A 16,122-nucleotide genomic window follows, 5' to 3' on the forward strand; every position below is an offset into this window, starting at 1 on the left:
ATGCATGGCAGCTGTAAAAAAGGCAAACTCTATGCTGGGGATCATTAGAAAAGGAATTGATAATAAAACTGCAAAGATTGTCATGCCCTTATATAAAGCCGTGGTGCGACCGCACTTGGAGTACTGTGTCCAGTTCTGGTTGCCGCATCTCAAAAAAAATATTGAGGACATAGAAAAAGTGCAGAGAAGGGCAACGAGGATGATTGAGGGACTGGAGCACCTTCCCTATGAGGAGAGGCTGCAGCGTTTGGGACTCTTTAGTTTGGAGAGGAGGCGGCTGAGGGGGGATATGATTGAAGTCTACAAAATTATGCATGGGGTAGAAAATGTTGACAGAGAGAAATTTTTCTCTCTTTCTCACAATACTAGAACCAGGGGGCATTCATTGAAAATGCTGGGGGGAAGAATTAGGAATAATAAAAGGAAACACTTCTTCACGCAACGTGTGATTGGTGTTTGGAATATGCTGCCACAGGAGGTGGTGATGGCCACTAACCTGGATAGCTTTAAAAGGGGCTTGGACAGATTTATGGAGGAGAAGTCGATTTATGGCTACCAATCTTGATCCTCCTTGATCTGAGATTGCAAATGCCTTAACAGACCAGGTGATCGGGAGCAACAGCCACAGAAGGCCATTGTGTTCACATCCTACATGTGAGCTCCCAAAGGCACCTGGTGGGCCACTGCGAGTAGCAGAGAGCTGGACTAGATGGACTCTGGTCTGATCCAGCTGGCTTGTTCTTATGTTCTTATGTTCTTATGTTCTTATGTTCTTAACTATGCACCTTTGGTGTGATCGTTGACAAATGTCTCTTACAACTGCTTCTATCTACCTGGCAAGCCTCCCTCTAGCAGCATCAGGCTTCTTGGATCTGGAATAAGTGTTTTGAATGCTGCTTTAGGACCTTGAGCATTACTGCAGGCAAACTGAGTAGAGGTGCTATATCAGATTGGACAGGTTTGGTCATTGCACTCTACCCACACCTTGCATGGAATCCCATTTGTAGACCAAATGTGGACCAAAGAAGGGCATTCCATCTGCATTATTGTTTACCTGGACAAAGAACAGCCCCACCCATCATTTTCTATGATCCTACCATCAGCATCTCGCTCTCTCCCTCCCTTACTTATCCATGTGACTATTACATAGTCCAAACATGATCATGGTTGGTGTGGTCCAGGAAGCAATAGCAGCAACTCACCTTGGCCTGCTAGCTACATTTTTTTTGTTCGTTTACAGGAAAGAAGTCAATTATTGCCCTGTCCTTGCAGATGCGCAGCCACAATCAATCAACAAGGCTCACTGGTCTTTGGTGTGACATAAAGAATCTTCTTGGCAACACTCTTTACCAGACAAACAAACCCACTGCATGGTAACCACGTCTTGAATACTAAAATGATGGTGGAAAGTTCCCACACTTCTAATGGTTTGCAGAATGTGCAAAACAAAATTGTTCAGGACAGCATTTTCATAAAGGATTGAGGGGTGAGTGGGGATTAAGTGCCATCCAGTTGCTTCCAACTCATGCTGATTTTATGAAACCATGTTCTCTGAAATGTCCTATCATTAACAGCCTTGCTCAGGTCTGGGTGCCAGGGCTTCCTTTAAAGGGGTGCAGTCAAACACAGTTCTGCAAGAAAGACACTTTCCCATTAGGTAATGAGATGTTTAATTGACTGTGCCATTTTAGACAGCTTTTTTTCTGTTTCCCTTTAGTCTGCGTCTTTCACTAGATATATTGCACTGCCTGGACTTCAGCATTCTTTAACTGTAAATCCAGTTTATTGGGTCATTGTTCTCTAATTGTAAAACCCAGTTTCCATTTCATTGTTCTTTCATTTGTGTAATCTGGTTTCATTATGTTGTTCATTGCATGCATTATAGTGTCTTTTGCAGTCTTTTTAAAGCAGCAATCTGCCTTGAGTCTCAGCAAAAAAGGTGGCTGAGAAATTAAGTAAGCAAATGCATACGTTAAACTGGAGAGGACTCAGGTACATACACACACACAGCAGCCATCTTCTGTAAGATTCACAGACTTATCCAGTCATACTCACCATGCTTTCTAAAATCTCAATCAGGCCATTTAAAAATGCCTCAACTTAAAATAATAATTATTCAAACTAGGGCTCATTCCGCACATGCAGAATAATGCACTTTCAAACTGCTTTCAGTGCTCTTTGAAGCTGTGCGGAATGGCAAAATCCACTTGCAAACAGTTGTGAAAGTGGTTTGAAAATGCATTATTTTGCGTGTGTGGAAGGGACCTCTAGGATTTTAAAGTATGCAAAGCACATACTCTGTCATCATTCCAGGGATTCTTCCAGTTCTCTCCAGTTCGTCATTAGTTAAAATGTCCCCCTGTAGGGGATATTTTAAAAGGAGCTGGGTTTTGTGGTGATAGGGGGTTACAGGAGAGGGGATTCAGTGAAAGACCAAGTTTCAAGAAATGCATAAACGATATTGCGTGCAGATGGTGAGACCCTTCTCCGCCAAAATAATGACACAACTACGACAGGCTGGAAAATGGATTGGGCCGCAGCCCAATTTATTACTATAAACATGAATATATATCATAACTATATACAGAGAAGCTAGGGCAGCAAACGGGTCGCAACATCAATCGTTCCCCAATCTCCATTGGGGCCACCAGCGGGGAGGGGAGCCCCAGAGGTAACACTCCGGCTTCCACCCTTCCTGCTCCTGCTGAGGAGGCGGGCACCGGCTAAGCCCATGGTCGCCTACCGGCCCGCCATCCTCCCCAAGCTTGCTGGGGTGTCGGGCACCGGCTAAGCCTACCGGCCGCCTACTGGCCCGCCCCGCCCCACTCCCTGGGGTGTCGGGCAGCGGCCAAGCCTACCGGCCTGCCAACCTGCCCGGCCCTTCCGCAGGGCACAAGCCTGGGAGAACCTGTCGGATGGCTCGTTTTCTCCCCAGATGTTGCGACTCCCGTTGCCAACCCGCCAGGGCTGCGACAATTATAGACCAAGCAACAACCCCTTAACTCATAGGGAGGGTGGGTGGGCCACGCCTTTCTGAGTCGCGCTGCCAAGGAGGACGAGCTCTGGGTGTGGTGCCCTTTATATACTCAGGCTCCTCCCGCCTTTACCGGCCCGGAGCCAATCATTGCACCCTCCTGCAGCATGCCGTCCGGCTATGCTTTGCAGGCTTATTTTGCCTCCTTGGCTCACCCCAGCAGCAATGGCTGCACCCGTTGATTCGGTTGCTGCTTTTAATTGGTCCATGTTTAAAGATATGAGGGCTTTGGGTTTTTAAAAAAGGGGGGAAATGTAATCTAGCTTCATAGTAAAGTAATAATTCGAAAAAGGCAGAGAGGATTGGATGAAATAAGAGGAAAAGACGCTGCTTGGAGATAATTGGACTCTTATTCTCTTCTCTCCTTGGAAATTAATTTTTCAATTTGTTCAGTCTGAGAACTAGGAAGACAATGAATATTAAAGGTGAACTGAACACTTAAGCCATTTGTGCAGAATCCCAAATTAATAACATTTGTGACGATTGTATTGCACATTTGCTATCAAGGGTGGAAGTTTTAGTACATCTTCCAGATCTTAAACTGGAGAGGACTCGGGTAATCTTGCTGCGTGAGGAATGATAAGACACCAGCATTGGAGTCTATCCCACCATTTAATGTAGAACAAGGCACATGGAGACAGGGGAAATAGGTATGGCTCCATGGCTAGGAGCACAAGTGTGTCTATAGCAGGACTGAGGTCTTTGGCTGGCATTGGCAGTCTCTAGTGTCCCAGTTTCACCTACTGCATGTTGGACAGCTGAAACCTGATTGGACCCTGGGACTACTCAATGCAACCTTCTTGGAATCCAATGCATAGTTTTGCTTTAAAAGTCCAAGCTTTTGTGAAACAGAGGCATCTGTGTAGGCCACCATGCTGTTTTCTCTCTGTGTAGTTATCCATCCCAAGTCATTCCTTTGAACTTTACCTGACTTGCTGCTCTTTGTGGATTCCTCTAGAGAAGAGGGGCATGGTGAACTCACCATGGACACTCAGAAATGCTCTTTATGTGCTGGATCACACTGAACATTTCAGATGGTCGGTGGGGGGGGCGTTCAGTAGTTTTTGAGAATCCCCTCTTCTCATACTGATCCTGGGGGGTCCTGGGTCCTCTAATAGCTGTATTTCAGGGGGCATTTTAGGATGCAATGGGAGAATGAAGTGAGAAAGTGGGACTCTGCTTATGGAAATCCTTTTGTCATTGGAAATAGTTGGCAAGATTCAAGTTGTGTTTGGCATGGGATTGACAAGCCTGGGTTCATGTTTACTTTCAACTGAGAAATCTTGGTCTCCTTGTCCTATTCCTTCTCTACCTCTACTTCCTCTACTTCCTCTTCACATGCTCCTTCCTCCCATTTTCATCAGCCTCTGCCTCCTCCCCCCATCCCTCTCTGCAGCCTCTCTTCTATCCCCACCTCCAAACTCTCTTCTTTTGCCCATCCTGTTCCAGCAGAATCTTCCTAGAGCATCTCTGCACACACATGAGCTTTGTTTTAAGTTGCCATCACTTTCACAGCAATGAACCAAAAATGTTTCAGTGTTCATCACAGTAGAGTAGTTTAGCAGACAGAAGGAGGGAAAACAACTAACTGGAGAGGAGCTACAAGCAACATCTATGGGTCATTACCATTTCTCAGGACAGTAAGATGGTTGACATGGTGCAAGCAGAAGAATCTACTGGAGAAGTGAACAGGTAATGCTTCACCAGGTGGGCATCAGACTTACCTTTCCACACTGCTTACACTTCCCCTCCTGCCGCCGCCTGTGCACCCAGTGATGTCGAACAAAATTCTGTAGAGAAGAGGCAGCACAAGCGAGGAATTCAATTAGCAGAATGACGCAGACCCATGTTTGAGGCGGAATTTGCATCCCAACCCCTCATTGCTCATGGAAGAATCCCCCTGGCAGCCCTGAAAGGCAGCCCAAAGGAAAGAGTAAAAAATGTCAACCGTTTGGAAACTCGTCTGTCAATCTTTATTATGGCCCAGAGGGCATTCAGAAGCAGAGAAAACACGATTATAAAATTAACATCGATAACACCATTCTGAGTCGGACGAAGGGAGCTTTGACGCTCACCCTGAAAATCTTGTTGGTCTCTAAGGTGCTGAACCCACGTCTAGATGTTTTACTGCAGATCGGCATGGCTGCCCTCTGGTATTATTACAAAATTAATTACCTACATAATATCTCAGCATGTATCATTCATCTGAATACATCTAACAGAATACATCTAGCAGAAGCTGAGTAAATCATACACAGGATATTCATCCGGCCCGTATTTACATTGTAAAGAACAGAAACTTAGGGCCTTTCCCTACTTACCTTAAGCCCCATGCTACTCTCCTCAAGTAGCACGGGGTCCCGGGGCACTTCCCACGACAGGGGCGGCGACAGTGCAGCCGCCCCGATGCTGCCGCTGTCGTGCCCCCTCAGTGCGCGGCATCCCTGGCGCTCTTGTAAAGGGCGCCTTTTGATGACCCCGTGCAGAGCGCGCAGAGCACAGGGTCGTGGGGACTCCCAGGCGCACGCCAGGGATGCCGTGCACTGAGAGCAGCACACGGCATAGGGGGGATCGGGGTGAGTGGGGAAACGCCCTTAGTGATAGATAACAGTAGTTCTCTGGTCACCCTCCACAGTTTTGAAGGACATTCAAGACTTAAGAGTTTCAGAAATGGAAAAGAAACTATGGTTGGAAAATTGAAGAGAGAGAAAATCTTGGTGTTATTGCTGAACTTGGAATATCCCCTCCCCCTCCCTTGCATGCCACCCCTCCCTCCCCTCCCTCCCCTTCCTTTGCATGCCATCCCTCCCCTCCCCCTTTCCCTCCCTCCGCTAGGGTGGGTGGGACATGTCCAGATGCCAGGGCCACTTCCCCTCCCTTGCATGCCACCCCTCACTCCCTCCCCTCCCTCACTCCTCTTCCCTTGCATGCCACTCTCCCCCTCCCTCCCCTCCCCCCTCCGCTAGGGTGGGCGGGCCATGTCCAGATCCTAGGGGCCGTCCCCTCCCCCTCACTTGCATGCCACCCCTCCCTCCCCCCTCCCTTCCCTTCTCTTGCATGCCCCTCTCCCTGTTTCTTAACATTTATCTGTACCAGATCCCTGGGGCTGGCAAACACTGATAGCTCAGGCCATATCCAGTACCCATCAGTGCAAGAATTTACATCAGGTATTGGTTGCCTCTACTGAACCCTTGAGATAAAGGTGTGGCTTGAAGAAGCCTGTATTCCCTGACTTGGGGAGGGAAGGTTCTTCAACTGAGATGGGTTTCTGTTGACACTGAATTTATATAGAAGTTTAGGCACAGATCCTCCTCACAAAAGTCTATGCCCTGGAAAATTATTTGGTCTTTAAGATGCTCCTGGATTTGAATGGTAAACTGCAGTACTGCAATCAAAGTTCTTCTCATGATCAGAGTAAGATCCTGACAAAGAGAGTTTCAAATAGCCAGGTTGACTCAGTCTTCCATACTTCTGAGGTCAGTAAAATGAGTCTCCAGCTTGCTGGGGGTTAAATGTATATGACTGGGGAAGGCCATGGCACACCACCCAGTCAACATAATCTGCATAGTAAATATTGTGATGTGACATTATCCTATGAGTCAGTAATGACCCAGTGCTTCCACCTTTATTACAATGTAATATGTCTACCCAACTGACACAACTTACCTCTCTTGGAGATCTAGAACTGCCTTCTCGAAAAGTTGGCTTGCACCGGAAGTTAATCTGCCACATAGGAAGCAAGCAATCAACAGTAAAAAATAAAGGCAAAAAAGCAATACTGACAGAACTGCCAGCATAATGAACTAGTCTAGAACTAGGTCACTCCTTCTAACTCCACAGAAAACTTTAACTAGCACTGCAGTTTATATGTTCCACAAAAACTTCAAAACTTTGCTATCATGTGTAATACTAAAAATAGTGCTTTAGAAAATCAAAACTAGATTCTGAAATGTATGTGGAAGCCACGAGTAATTTACTAGTTCGTATGCAACACAGGTACTATAATTTGTATATTGTGTCTATTAACTATATGCTCTGAATAGGTTCAGGTGTGCATTTATATTGTCAGGCATGCATGGTGTCAGGAATATGAATGCAAATACAAAATACATACTAGGGGACTTAATTAACATACTGTAGCTATTGCTTTGATTTGCCAGGACAGACTAACGTGGTTACCTATCTGATGGTGAAAAGTGCCCGTCAAGTCGCAGCTAAATTATGCAATCCCCCAAGGATTTTTCAAGACAAGAGACTAACAGAGGTGGTTTGCCATGCCTACCTCTGTGTAATCCTGGGCTTCCTTGGTGGTCTTCCTTTGAAGTATTAACCAGGACCTGCTTAGCTTCTGAGATCTGACAAGGTCAGGCTAGCTTGGGCCATCCTGGTGAAGAAGACTAACAATCTATCTATCTGTAATTACCATCCTACTGTTCAAGTTAACTGTCTATCAAAGGCTTTCCTGGCCCGAATCAACTGGTTATTGAGGGTTTTCTGGGTTGTGTGGCTGAGGGTCTAATGGTTTTAGCTCCTACCATCTCACCTGCTTCTAAAGTTGAAACATATCATCATATTGTAACACACCTCTGAAGATGCCAACCATAGGGCAGAACATTAGGAGTTAAAACTACAAAACCGTGGCTGTACACCCAAAAAATCCACAGCAGCTGGTTAACTGTCTCACATTAAGAAGCCTAGAATCTCTCCCCCCCCCCCACCATTTTTAAATGGCTATCTGAACTGTAACAGGGAGAATAAGTATTCTAGACCCTTATAAAGCCTAGAGGATTCACCTCATCCTTCCCCATTCAGGGTCTTTAATCTGCCTCAACGGCTACAGTTAAGCGTTTGACCCTTCTGTAGATCTTGCCAAGATTGGAAAGCTATCTAAATTGTAATCACATTGTTTAAAAATCATTCTAGTCCCTGGGCATTGAGCCACAGAATGGATTGGCTGATGCCACAAGATAAAGTTTATGGGGGATTTAAATGGTGGATTGACCTTGGGTTTTCCTTTATAAACTAAGTAGCCTGGCTCCTCTGAAGTTTTTTTTAAATTTATGTATGCATGTGCCACTACATGCCATCAGTAGAAGGAAAACATTGTTATTTTGGGGAGGGGGAGAGAGAGAGAGAGAGAGAGAGAGAGAACTTGCCATCTTACTTGTGTTATTATGACCCTGTGCAAAAATGTGATGAGGCTTCCCACTCCCCACCACCACAATCTTAAAAGGAACAAATTAATTTTGGTGACCCCAGTGATAAATATAGCCTCTTGAAAAACCTATCCAAAGGAATGGCAAAAGTTTTGCCATGGAAGATTAAATGGGAATTTCTGAAGAGTTAATTGTGGCTGTGCAAAATGAAGGGAATTTTTGTGGGTTCATATTATTGGGGTTTTTACTCCTTTACTTGGTACACTTCTCATGCAAGAGAGGTCTAGGTGAAAGTAAATAAATAGGGACAAGCACCTTTACTTCTTCTTAGGGCTATGACCCAATTAAAGGAATCTTATTGATTTAATCATATGAGTTTTAACCCAGTTTATTGGGCCCAAAAGCAACTGAAGGGGAGGGAGTATATATGGATATAGATATGGATAGGGCTAGAAGGAGGAGGAGGAGGAGGAGGAGGAGGAGGAGGAGGAGGAGGAGGAGGAGGAGGAGGAGGAGGAGGAGGAGAAGGAGAAGAAGAAGAAGAAGAAGAAGAAGAAGAAGAAGAAGAAGAAGAAGAAGAAGAAGAAGAAGAAGAAGAAGAAGAAGAAGAAGAAGAAGAAGAAGAAGAAGAAGAAGAAGAAGAAGAAGAAGAAGAAGAAGAAGAAGAAGAAGAAGAAGAAGAAGAAGAAGAGATGGATTTATATGCCCCCCCTCCTGTAGGAGACTCAAAGGGGCTTACAAACTCCTATCCTTTCCCCCCCAACAACAAACACCCTGTGAGTTAGGTGGGGTTGTGAGAGCTCCAAAGAACTGTGATTAGCCCAAGGTCACCCAGGCGTGTGATGGAGTGCACAGGCTAATCTGAATTCCCCCAATATGGCAACACTTCCCCCATCAGAAATGAAGTGGGGTCAAGAGTACTGCTGTCCCCCATCAGTAACACTTCCCTGATAAAAATTCTCCCCAGACCGGTTTTAATTCCAAAGAGGAATAATACAAGTGTCCATCTTTTTATTTTCCTTACTGGGGCAGACATTGCCAAAAAAATTTAAATTGTATTGCTTGATTATTGTTTTGTGCCACCCTGAGCCCTTCAGGGATGGGCAGGGTATGTATGTATGTATGTATGTACGTATGCACGCACACACGCACGCACGAATGAATGAATGAATGAATGAATGAATGAATGAATGAATGAATGAATGAATGAATGAATGAATGAATGAATGAATGAATGAAAGGGGGAAATGTCTGAAGTTCCATTCCCAGGTCTCCAGGTTCACTTAGGGTTTGGCTCAAGGGTAAGACAGGTTTCCTTCATGCTTTTCCCATCTACTCGCTGGACTTTTCACTCAGAGGAAGGGAGAGAAAACACAGCATGATAAACGACCCCTCTCCATAGTCAGCCTTGAACTTCCATTTTCCCCAGACTACCCTCAGGAATGTTTTGAGCACTATAAAAACGTTCACATTATTTCATCAAAAAAGAGAGCAAAAGTGTGCTCCGGCCCCACAAAGGCCAACAAATTTATCACTGCGGTCACAAGCCTGTATCATGAAATGCAAATATTCCACTCTTGTCTGTGACAAAGATTAGGCCGTAATAAGTGCACGGAGTTCTTCAAGGCTTTGTTATATTTTCTGCAATAGAATTGGAGAACTGGGTGCTGTGTGGTTTCCGGGCTGTATGGCCGTGTTCTAGCAGCATTCTCTCCTGACGTTTCGCCTGCATCTGTGGCTGGCATCTTCAGAGATCCTCTGAAGATGCCAGCCACAGATGCAGGCGAAACATCAGGAGAGAATGCTGCTAGAACACGGCCATACAGCCCGGAAACCACACAGCACCCAAGTGATTCCGGCCGTGAAAGCCTTCGACAATAAATTGGAGAACTAATCTCTTCAAAGAGAGAGATTGCATGGCTTTTGGAGAGACAAACATGATGAGTAGGAGACTGGAAAGACCAGGCATTGGCCGTAGAGGTTAAAAAGTAGGGTTGCCAACTCCAGGTTGGGAAATACTTGGAGGTGTTTGGGATACAGCCTGAGGAAAATGGGGTTTGGGGAGGTGAGTGACCTCAATGGTGCAGAATGCTATACAGTCCACCCTCCAAAGCAGCTATTTTCTCCAGGAGAAGTGACCTCTGTCCCTTGGAGATCAGTTGTAATAGCAGGTGATCTCAAGTCACCACTTGGAGATTGGCAACCCTGTTAAAAAGATACACATAGGTCTAATAAACACGCAATGCAAAAATACAATAATGTAAGTGTGTCCTTTAGCATAAATGTTCCAGCAGGTGGAGCCATCTTACCTTTTCTAACTGTTCCATGCAGGCATTATGGACTACTATCTTACATGCAGCACATTTTCGCCGAACAGCTGACTTCTGCAACATGAAAAACAGTCAGAGTACATCCATATCTTCTTCTCAGTTCCAACAAATGACAATTTCGTAATGGAAAGATCCCTAAACAGATCGACTCAGAAATCCCATATTATGCAATGGCACTTACCAGTGGTGGGATACAGCAGGTTCGTTCCACTTCGGCAGAACCGGTTGTTAAAATGGTGCTTGTAAACAACTGGTTGTTAAATTATTTGAATCCCACCACCAGAACCGGTTGTTAAATTATTTGAGTCCCACCACTGGAGCTTACTCCAAAAAAGTGCCAATAGCATTACTGACGTGGTTGGTTGGTTGTTTTTCTCTTAGGAAAAGCTGCCTCTTTGACTCTAATCTTTTACACATTTGTTCCTGTATCTCATTGGCAAGATACAGCTGAGCCACTGTTTCCAGTAGGGATGTATAAGGATACTGTATTTATTTTTGTTTTCATGCCAGCTTTGTACATTTCTTTCACCCACTGCCAGTATTTCTTACTTGCCTTTCATCTCCCTGTGATACATTATCTATTGTTCACATGCAAATGACAGAAAACAAACATTAAAAGTTCCATATTGTTAACAAGGAAAACAAATCAGCACAAGAAAACAGAGAATGGCATGAAAATGATGGGATTGAGTTCCCCAAAGAAGAAGCAGGATCATAATGGGGTTGGACAAGATAAATGTTTGGATTGTGGAATTCAGTTGCAACTCCTGCCAATCAGGAAAGCAGTTTTGGAGATGTCAACTTGAGGCATTTTTTTAAAATGGAGAGAACAGTCAATAAATTAAAAATAGAGACAAAGTAAGTTTTTGTACAAAATTTCAAGACTCAAATTCATTCTCTTTTAAACTTAGAACTTCTTTGAAATTTCATTTTTAAAATTTAATTTAGAAGCAGTGATTCTGTTTTGGCTGATGAACTGAAATAATAATTGTAAGTGATAGCTTGAGAGATGCAATGAATTGGAGTCAGTGAAACCTGGACCAAAATGGCTTCCTGCCCTCTTTGTCGCCTTAAAATGTGCTGCTGGTCACAGAGTGGGATGCAGAGCAGGGGCCACAGCCCAAGGGAAGTCAGCAGAAACCAGCCTCTCCCTCTCGCACAAGCCCTTCCAATAACAGATTAAGATGCAAGGGACGCCGCTCAGTGACAAAACATCAGCAAGGTCCCACGATGCTTTTCAATGGCTGGTAGACCTGACCTCCTCAGTTCCAATGTTTTTCAATGGGAGTCCTCCAAGTGGCTGATTCTCTTATGAGTGTCTGCGTATCTTCAAAGACTGCTCATAGAATTTTAAAAAGAAATCCATATATTGCCAGAATCAACAGGACCAGCTGAGTACAACTATGTACTTTTCAAGCTGAAAAGGCACCCAGGATCAGAGCCTTCACAGCAAACATCATGGAGCAACCTTCAGCAAATGGAGGATGACAGAATCCCTTCAGCTGCATACACAATGTTTGGGGCGAGCAGAGGATGAAACTGACCAGAGAGCAAAATGGTTGGTTGGGATAAATAAGATGCCTCCTGAGCTCTGCATTCCTTATAGCCATGCAGGAGACTTCTTGCAGGCGCCTTAAGGAGAAAAGGTGCGCCTTGAAGGGTTTTCAAAAAAAGACTCCTTGAACTGAAACAAGGCATCCTGAGCACATCTTGGGATGAAAGCTCTGCAGAGTACCTTCCCAGGATGCCTTTTTTAGCATCCCCAGGATGCAGAACGGACCATTGTTCCCAATCCTACCTCCAATCTGGAGGAAAAGCAAAGAATGGCAGAGGGGTCATCCCATGACCCCATCTTATTTCTTACCCATAAGATCTGCACCAATACTTTGCACCTTTCTTTTTCTCCAAAATCCATGAATAGAGAAATATTCTTAATTAGGAACAATTAAGAATTAATCCCCAACAATTAATCGCCAACAAAGATGTGAGTCACTGAACCTCTGATTTATGCAAACAAATATGACCCAAATTAATTCAATCTCTATTACAAACAAAACAAAACAAAACCCTGGAAACCCCACCTCTGGTACAGCCATCTATTATCCCTTAGGCAAGACCAGAAGTTGAAATTTTGCAAGCGCATCACATTTGCAATGGCCCAGATTTAAGCTGTGAAGTGGCAGCAAAAGCGTATCTAGGGAAAATGTAGCCCAGTGCAAAATCTGAGTTTTCCGCCCCCACCCATATGAGTGGCCACCCTCCACCACCACAACGACCCAACAACCAGGGTTTTTTTGCACCAGGTCATCTCAAAGTCACCATCACATAGAACTTGCCACTTGTCTTGAAGTCAGTATATGGACCTTGAGGGAAGGAGGAGGAGTGTGAGGGCGATTTTCCACCCCCCATGTGACTAAGTGGCCACAGCCCAGGGACATTTGACCCCATATGTCCCCCTGGGCAATATGCCCCTAAGTGGCAGTGTCAAATACATCAGCCACAAAAGGAAGTAGTCATAAAGGAGGAAGAAGGGAAGAAGTGCTCCTTCCAAGCATTCAGGGTAAATACGATCAACCGTAAGGTTTCCCAATTAGATAAGGATATTAGGGAAATGCAGTACTCACCGAGAATTTAACTTGACAACTCTCCTCCCCTAAATAGCACAGATCCCCGGAAACGTTGGTGTCCAGCCAGAGGTGCTCGCCATTCACTGCATTTTCCTGAGACAGAACAAGAAGTACCATTTCATAAATTGGCTGATGAGGATCAGACTTCTTATCATTTTTTTCTCCTAAATTCAACCAAGCTTGAAGACTGTGTAGCAGCTTAGCCCATACTCATCAGAGCTGTGAAGCCGGTTAGCCTCAGCTAGTTCTTGGATGGGACACCTCCAATAAATTCCAGGGTTGCAGGGGAAGGCAATGGCAAATGACCTGTGTTCATGTCTTGCCTTGAAAACCCCATGACAGTTCATTATGAGTCAGCTGCAACTTTGATGGCACACGATTATTATTACATTACAGCATTTTCCCAGTCTCATCTTCCTTTTCCTTTGTCTCCCCAACCCACACACACACACCCCTTTGCTTTTGTTGTTTTTCCTGAGGTTGATTTTGGATTCTCATTTCTTTTGAGGACAGGGATCTATCTATTTTCATCAATATAAGATGAAAGATGAAGATGTCTGTGTACACTGATGCTGCTATTTGTGTGCAAAGTGCCGTCAAGACACAGCCAACTGATGCCAACACTATCGGAACGTCCATGGAGTTTTCAAGAGAAGAGAGGAATAGAGGGGTTTTTGCCATTGCCTGCCTCTGTGTAGCAACCCTGGACTTCCTTGGTGATCTCCCATCCAAGGATCAAAATAGGACTGACCCTGTTTAGCTTCTGAGATCTGATGAGATCGGGCTTACCTGGCCCATCTAGGCACACATGTATAAATTAAGTAATCAACCAGAAAACCAGGAAGAAAACTTAAAGGATAGGTTTAGTGTCCCTTCATGCATTCCACTGACTCTATCAAGGTTCACCTGATAGAAACAAAATCCCAGCTCTCTCTACTCCTGACTCTTCAAACATTTGTGTCTGGATGTAAAATGGCTGGAAGATAGGTCAGAAGGAGATGAAGATGACAGTGAATATGACAATGGAGATGATAATGAAGATGACTATGAAAATGATGAAGAGGAAGAAGAGGAAGAGGGAGGAGTTTGGATTTATACCTGCTTTTCTCAACCTTAAGAAGATCCTGAGTGGCTTACAAACTCCTCCCCTTCCTTCCCCCACAGCAGGGACACTCTAAGGTAGGGGCACCTGAGATAGTTCTGAGAGAACTGTGGCTAGCCCAAGACCACCCAGCTGGCTTCATGTGGAGGAGTAGGGAATAAACCCAGTTCTCCAGATTAGAGTTCATCTCTCTTAACCACTACACCACACTGGCTCGCAGAAGCCTGAGACACAATGTTGGGAGCATCTTATGCTTGTTTCCCTTTCTATTGCATTAATGTAACACTGGGAAACAGGTTCATGCAAGTATTCCAATCTCAGCAGACCAAAAAAGCAGAGCAGAACACATGACATACCATAACTTTTTAAAATTATGAATGCAAGGTCTAATTACTTAGCCTGGATTTCTTTGTCAAGTGCCTTATGTAAGTGTTCAAGTAAGAGACATTACAGGGACTGCTTATGAACAAAATTAGTTACAACTACAGGGTTTTTTTTTCACCTGGTGGCAGATGGCACATCCAGCAACCTTTATTGTGCCTACATCTTTGTAAGGGGACTTTTTCATTCATTGAAGGCAAAAGTGTGCCAACACTGCATCATCTCTAAGCTCTTTCCAGGAACACCTGGGATTCCCTGGAATACTCATGCAGCTGATGAACAAGCACATTCCAATGTAATGTGGAACCAAAATCAGTTCCATCTTATATCCCACTGTAAGGTTGGCTTACCCAGAAAAAGGGGGGAGGGAGGACAAGAAGAAGAAATTCAGAACAGCAACCCGAAGAACATCACAGTGACCATTCCTGACATTTTGTCTCCTGTGCTGAAAAAGCCACAAACAAGACGACTCCTTTCCAGCCAGATGGTGTCTGACAGCAGGACAGTTACAGATCACCTACACAGTCAACATTTTTATCATTCTAAAAATCCCTGACAGTTTAAAAGTGTTGAAGCATAAAATGGTCTTTGTCTAGTCGTGAAAGTTGTTTATGAAAGAACTGGATCACAGACAGAAGACCATGGCACATTGCTGTTGAGGAAACTTAACATTGAACAAAAGAAGGTTTCGTCATTTATTCTGTTATTTACACAGAAACAATCTGAAAACCATAACCAACTCATATAAGAAAGAAAATAGTGAAAATAAGGGATGTATAGTAACAAATCTGAAACACGTCAACACTTTTTAAGAAGCAAACTTTAGGAGAATGGAAAAAGCTGACATGCCAGTTTCCAAAATGAGTATACTTGTCAGTGCAATGCATAGCACAATTTCTATCCTTCTAAGTCTTTTGTCTTCAAATAGCTTACAAGAATATAATTCTTTTTAGGATTACACAGGGTAAGTCCTACGAATTACTGATACCACTGGAGCCAAGGATATTCTGGTTCTATTTTCATCAGAGAAAAGATAATGGGGCTATTGGGAGAAAGCTGAACCCCTTGAAAAAGGATTTGTCAAAAAAACCTACATGGTTTAATATCTCTATTAAAATAAATGTTTACCAAATACAGAAACTTACATTGTAAAGCACAGTAGTTACTCTAAGGCCCTTTCCACACGGAGGCGGAAGGGCTTGGGTCGGCGTTTCTGCTGGGACCGTCCGCAACGTCTCAACAGTGCTGTTTTTAACCAGCCTATTGTGCCTCATTTCTCTATGTCCTGTCACAATCCCTACAAACAACAGAAAGAGGACCTCTCGGCAGTATTTTCTCCAGCATCAATTCTGAATGAGAAGGGAATATGGAGATGCATTTCTGGTGGCTACTCCATAGTTATGAAACTACCTTCCCCAGAAGCCAGGCCCATGTCACAAGACATTATAAGGAGCATTACAATTTATATTATATTATGTCTCCTTATGGAATT

The 16,122-nt window shown here is 44.2% G+C and overlaps 1 protein-coding gene across 2 annotated transcripts in view; it reads right to left on the reverse strand.

Moving 5' to 3' along the window:
* DGKI (diacylglycerol kinase iota) overlaps positions 1-16,122 on the reverse strand; it is a 308,979-nt gene that overhangs the window by 158,897 nt on the left and 133,960 nt on the right. For both annotated transcript variants that reach the window (XM_048499948.1, XM_048499947.1), the window contains exons 3-6: positions 13,145-13,240; positions 10,500-10,574; positions 6,701-6,757; positions 4,759-4,824 (exon numbers count right to left, since the gene is read on the reverse strand). In XM_048499948.1, the coding sequence (XP_048355905.1) occupies positions 4,759-4,824; positions 6,701-6,757; positions 10,500-10,574; positions 13,145-13,240 (294 nt within the window). The remainder of the gene's footprint in view (positions 1-4,758; positions 4,825-6,700; positions 6,758-10,499; positions 10,575-13,144; positions 13,241-16,122) is intronic.

The sequence above is a fragment of the Sphaerodactylus townsendi genome, linkage group LG06 (assembly GCF_021028975.2).
Source record: "Sphaerodactylus townsendi isolate TG3544 linkage group LG06, MPM_Stown_v2.3, whole genome shotgun sequence".
In the NCBI taxonomy this organism is placed as follows: Eukaryota; Metazoa; Chordata; class Lepidosauria; order Squamata; family Sphaerodactylidae; genus Sphaerodactylus; species Sphaerodactylus townsendi.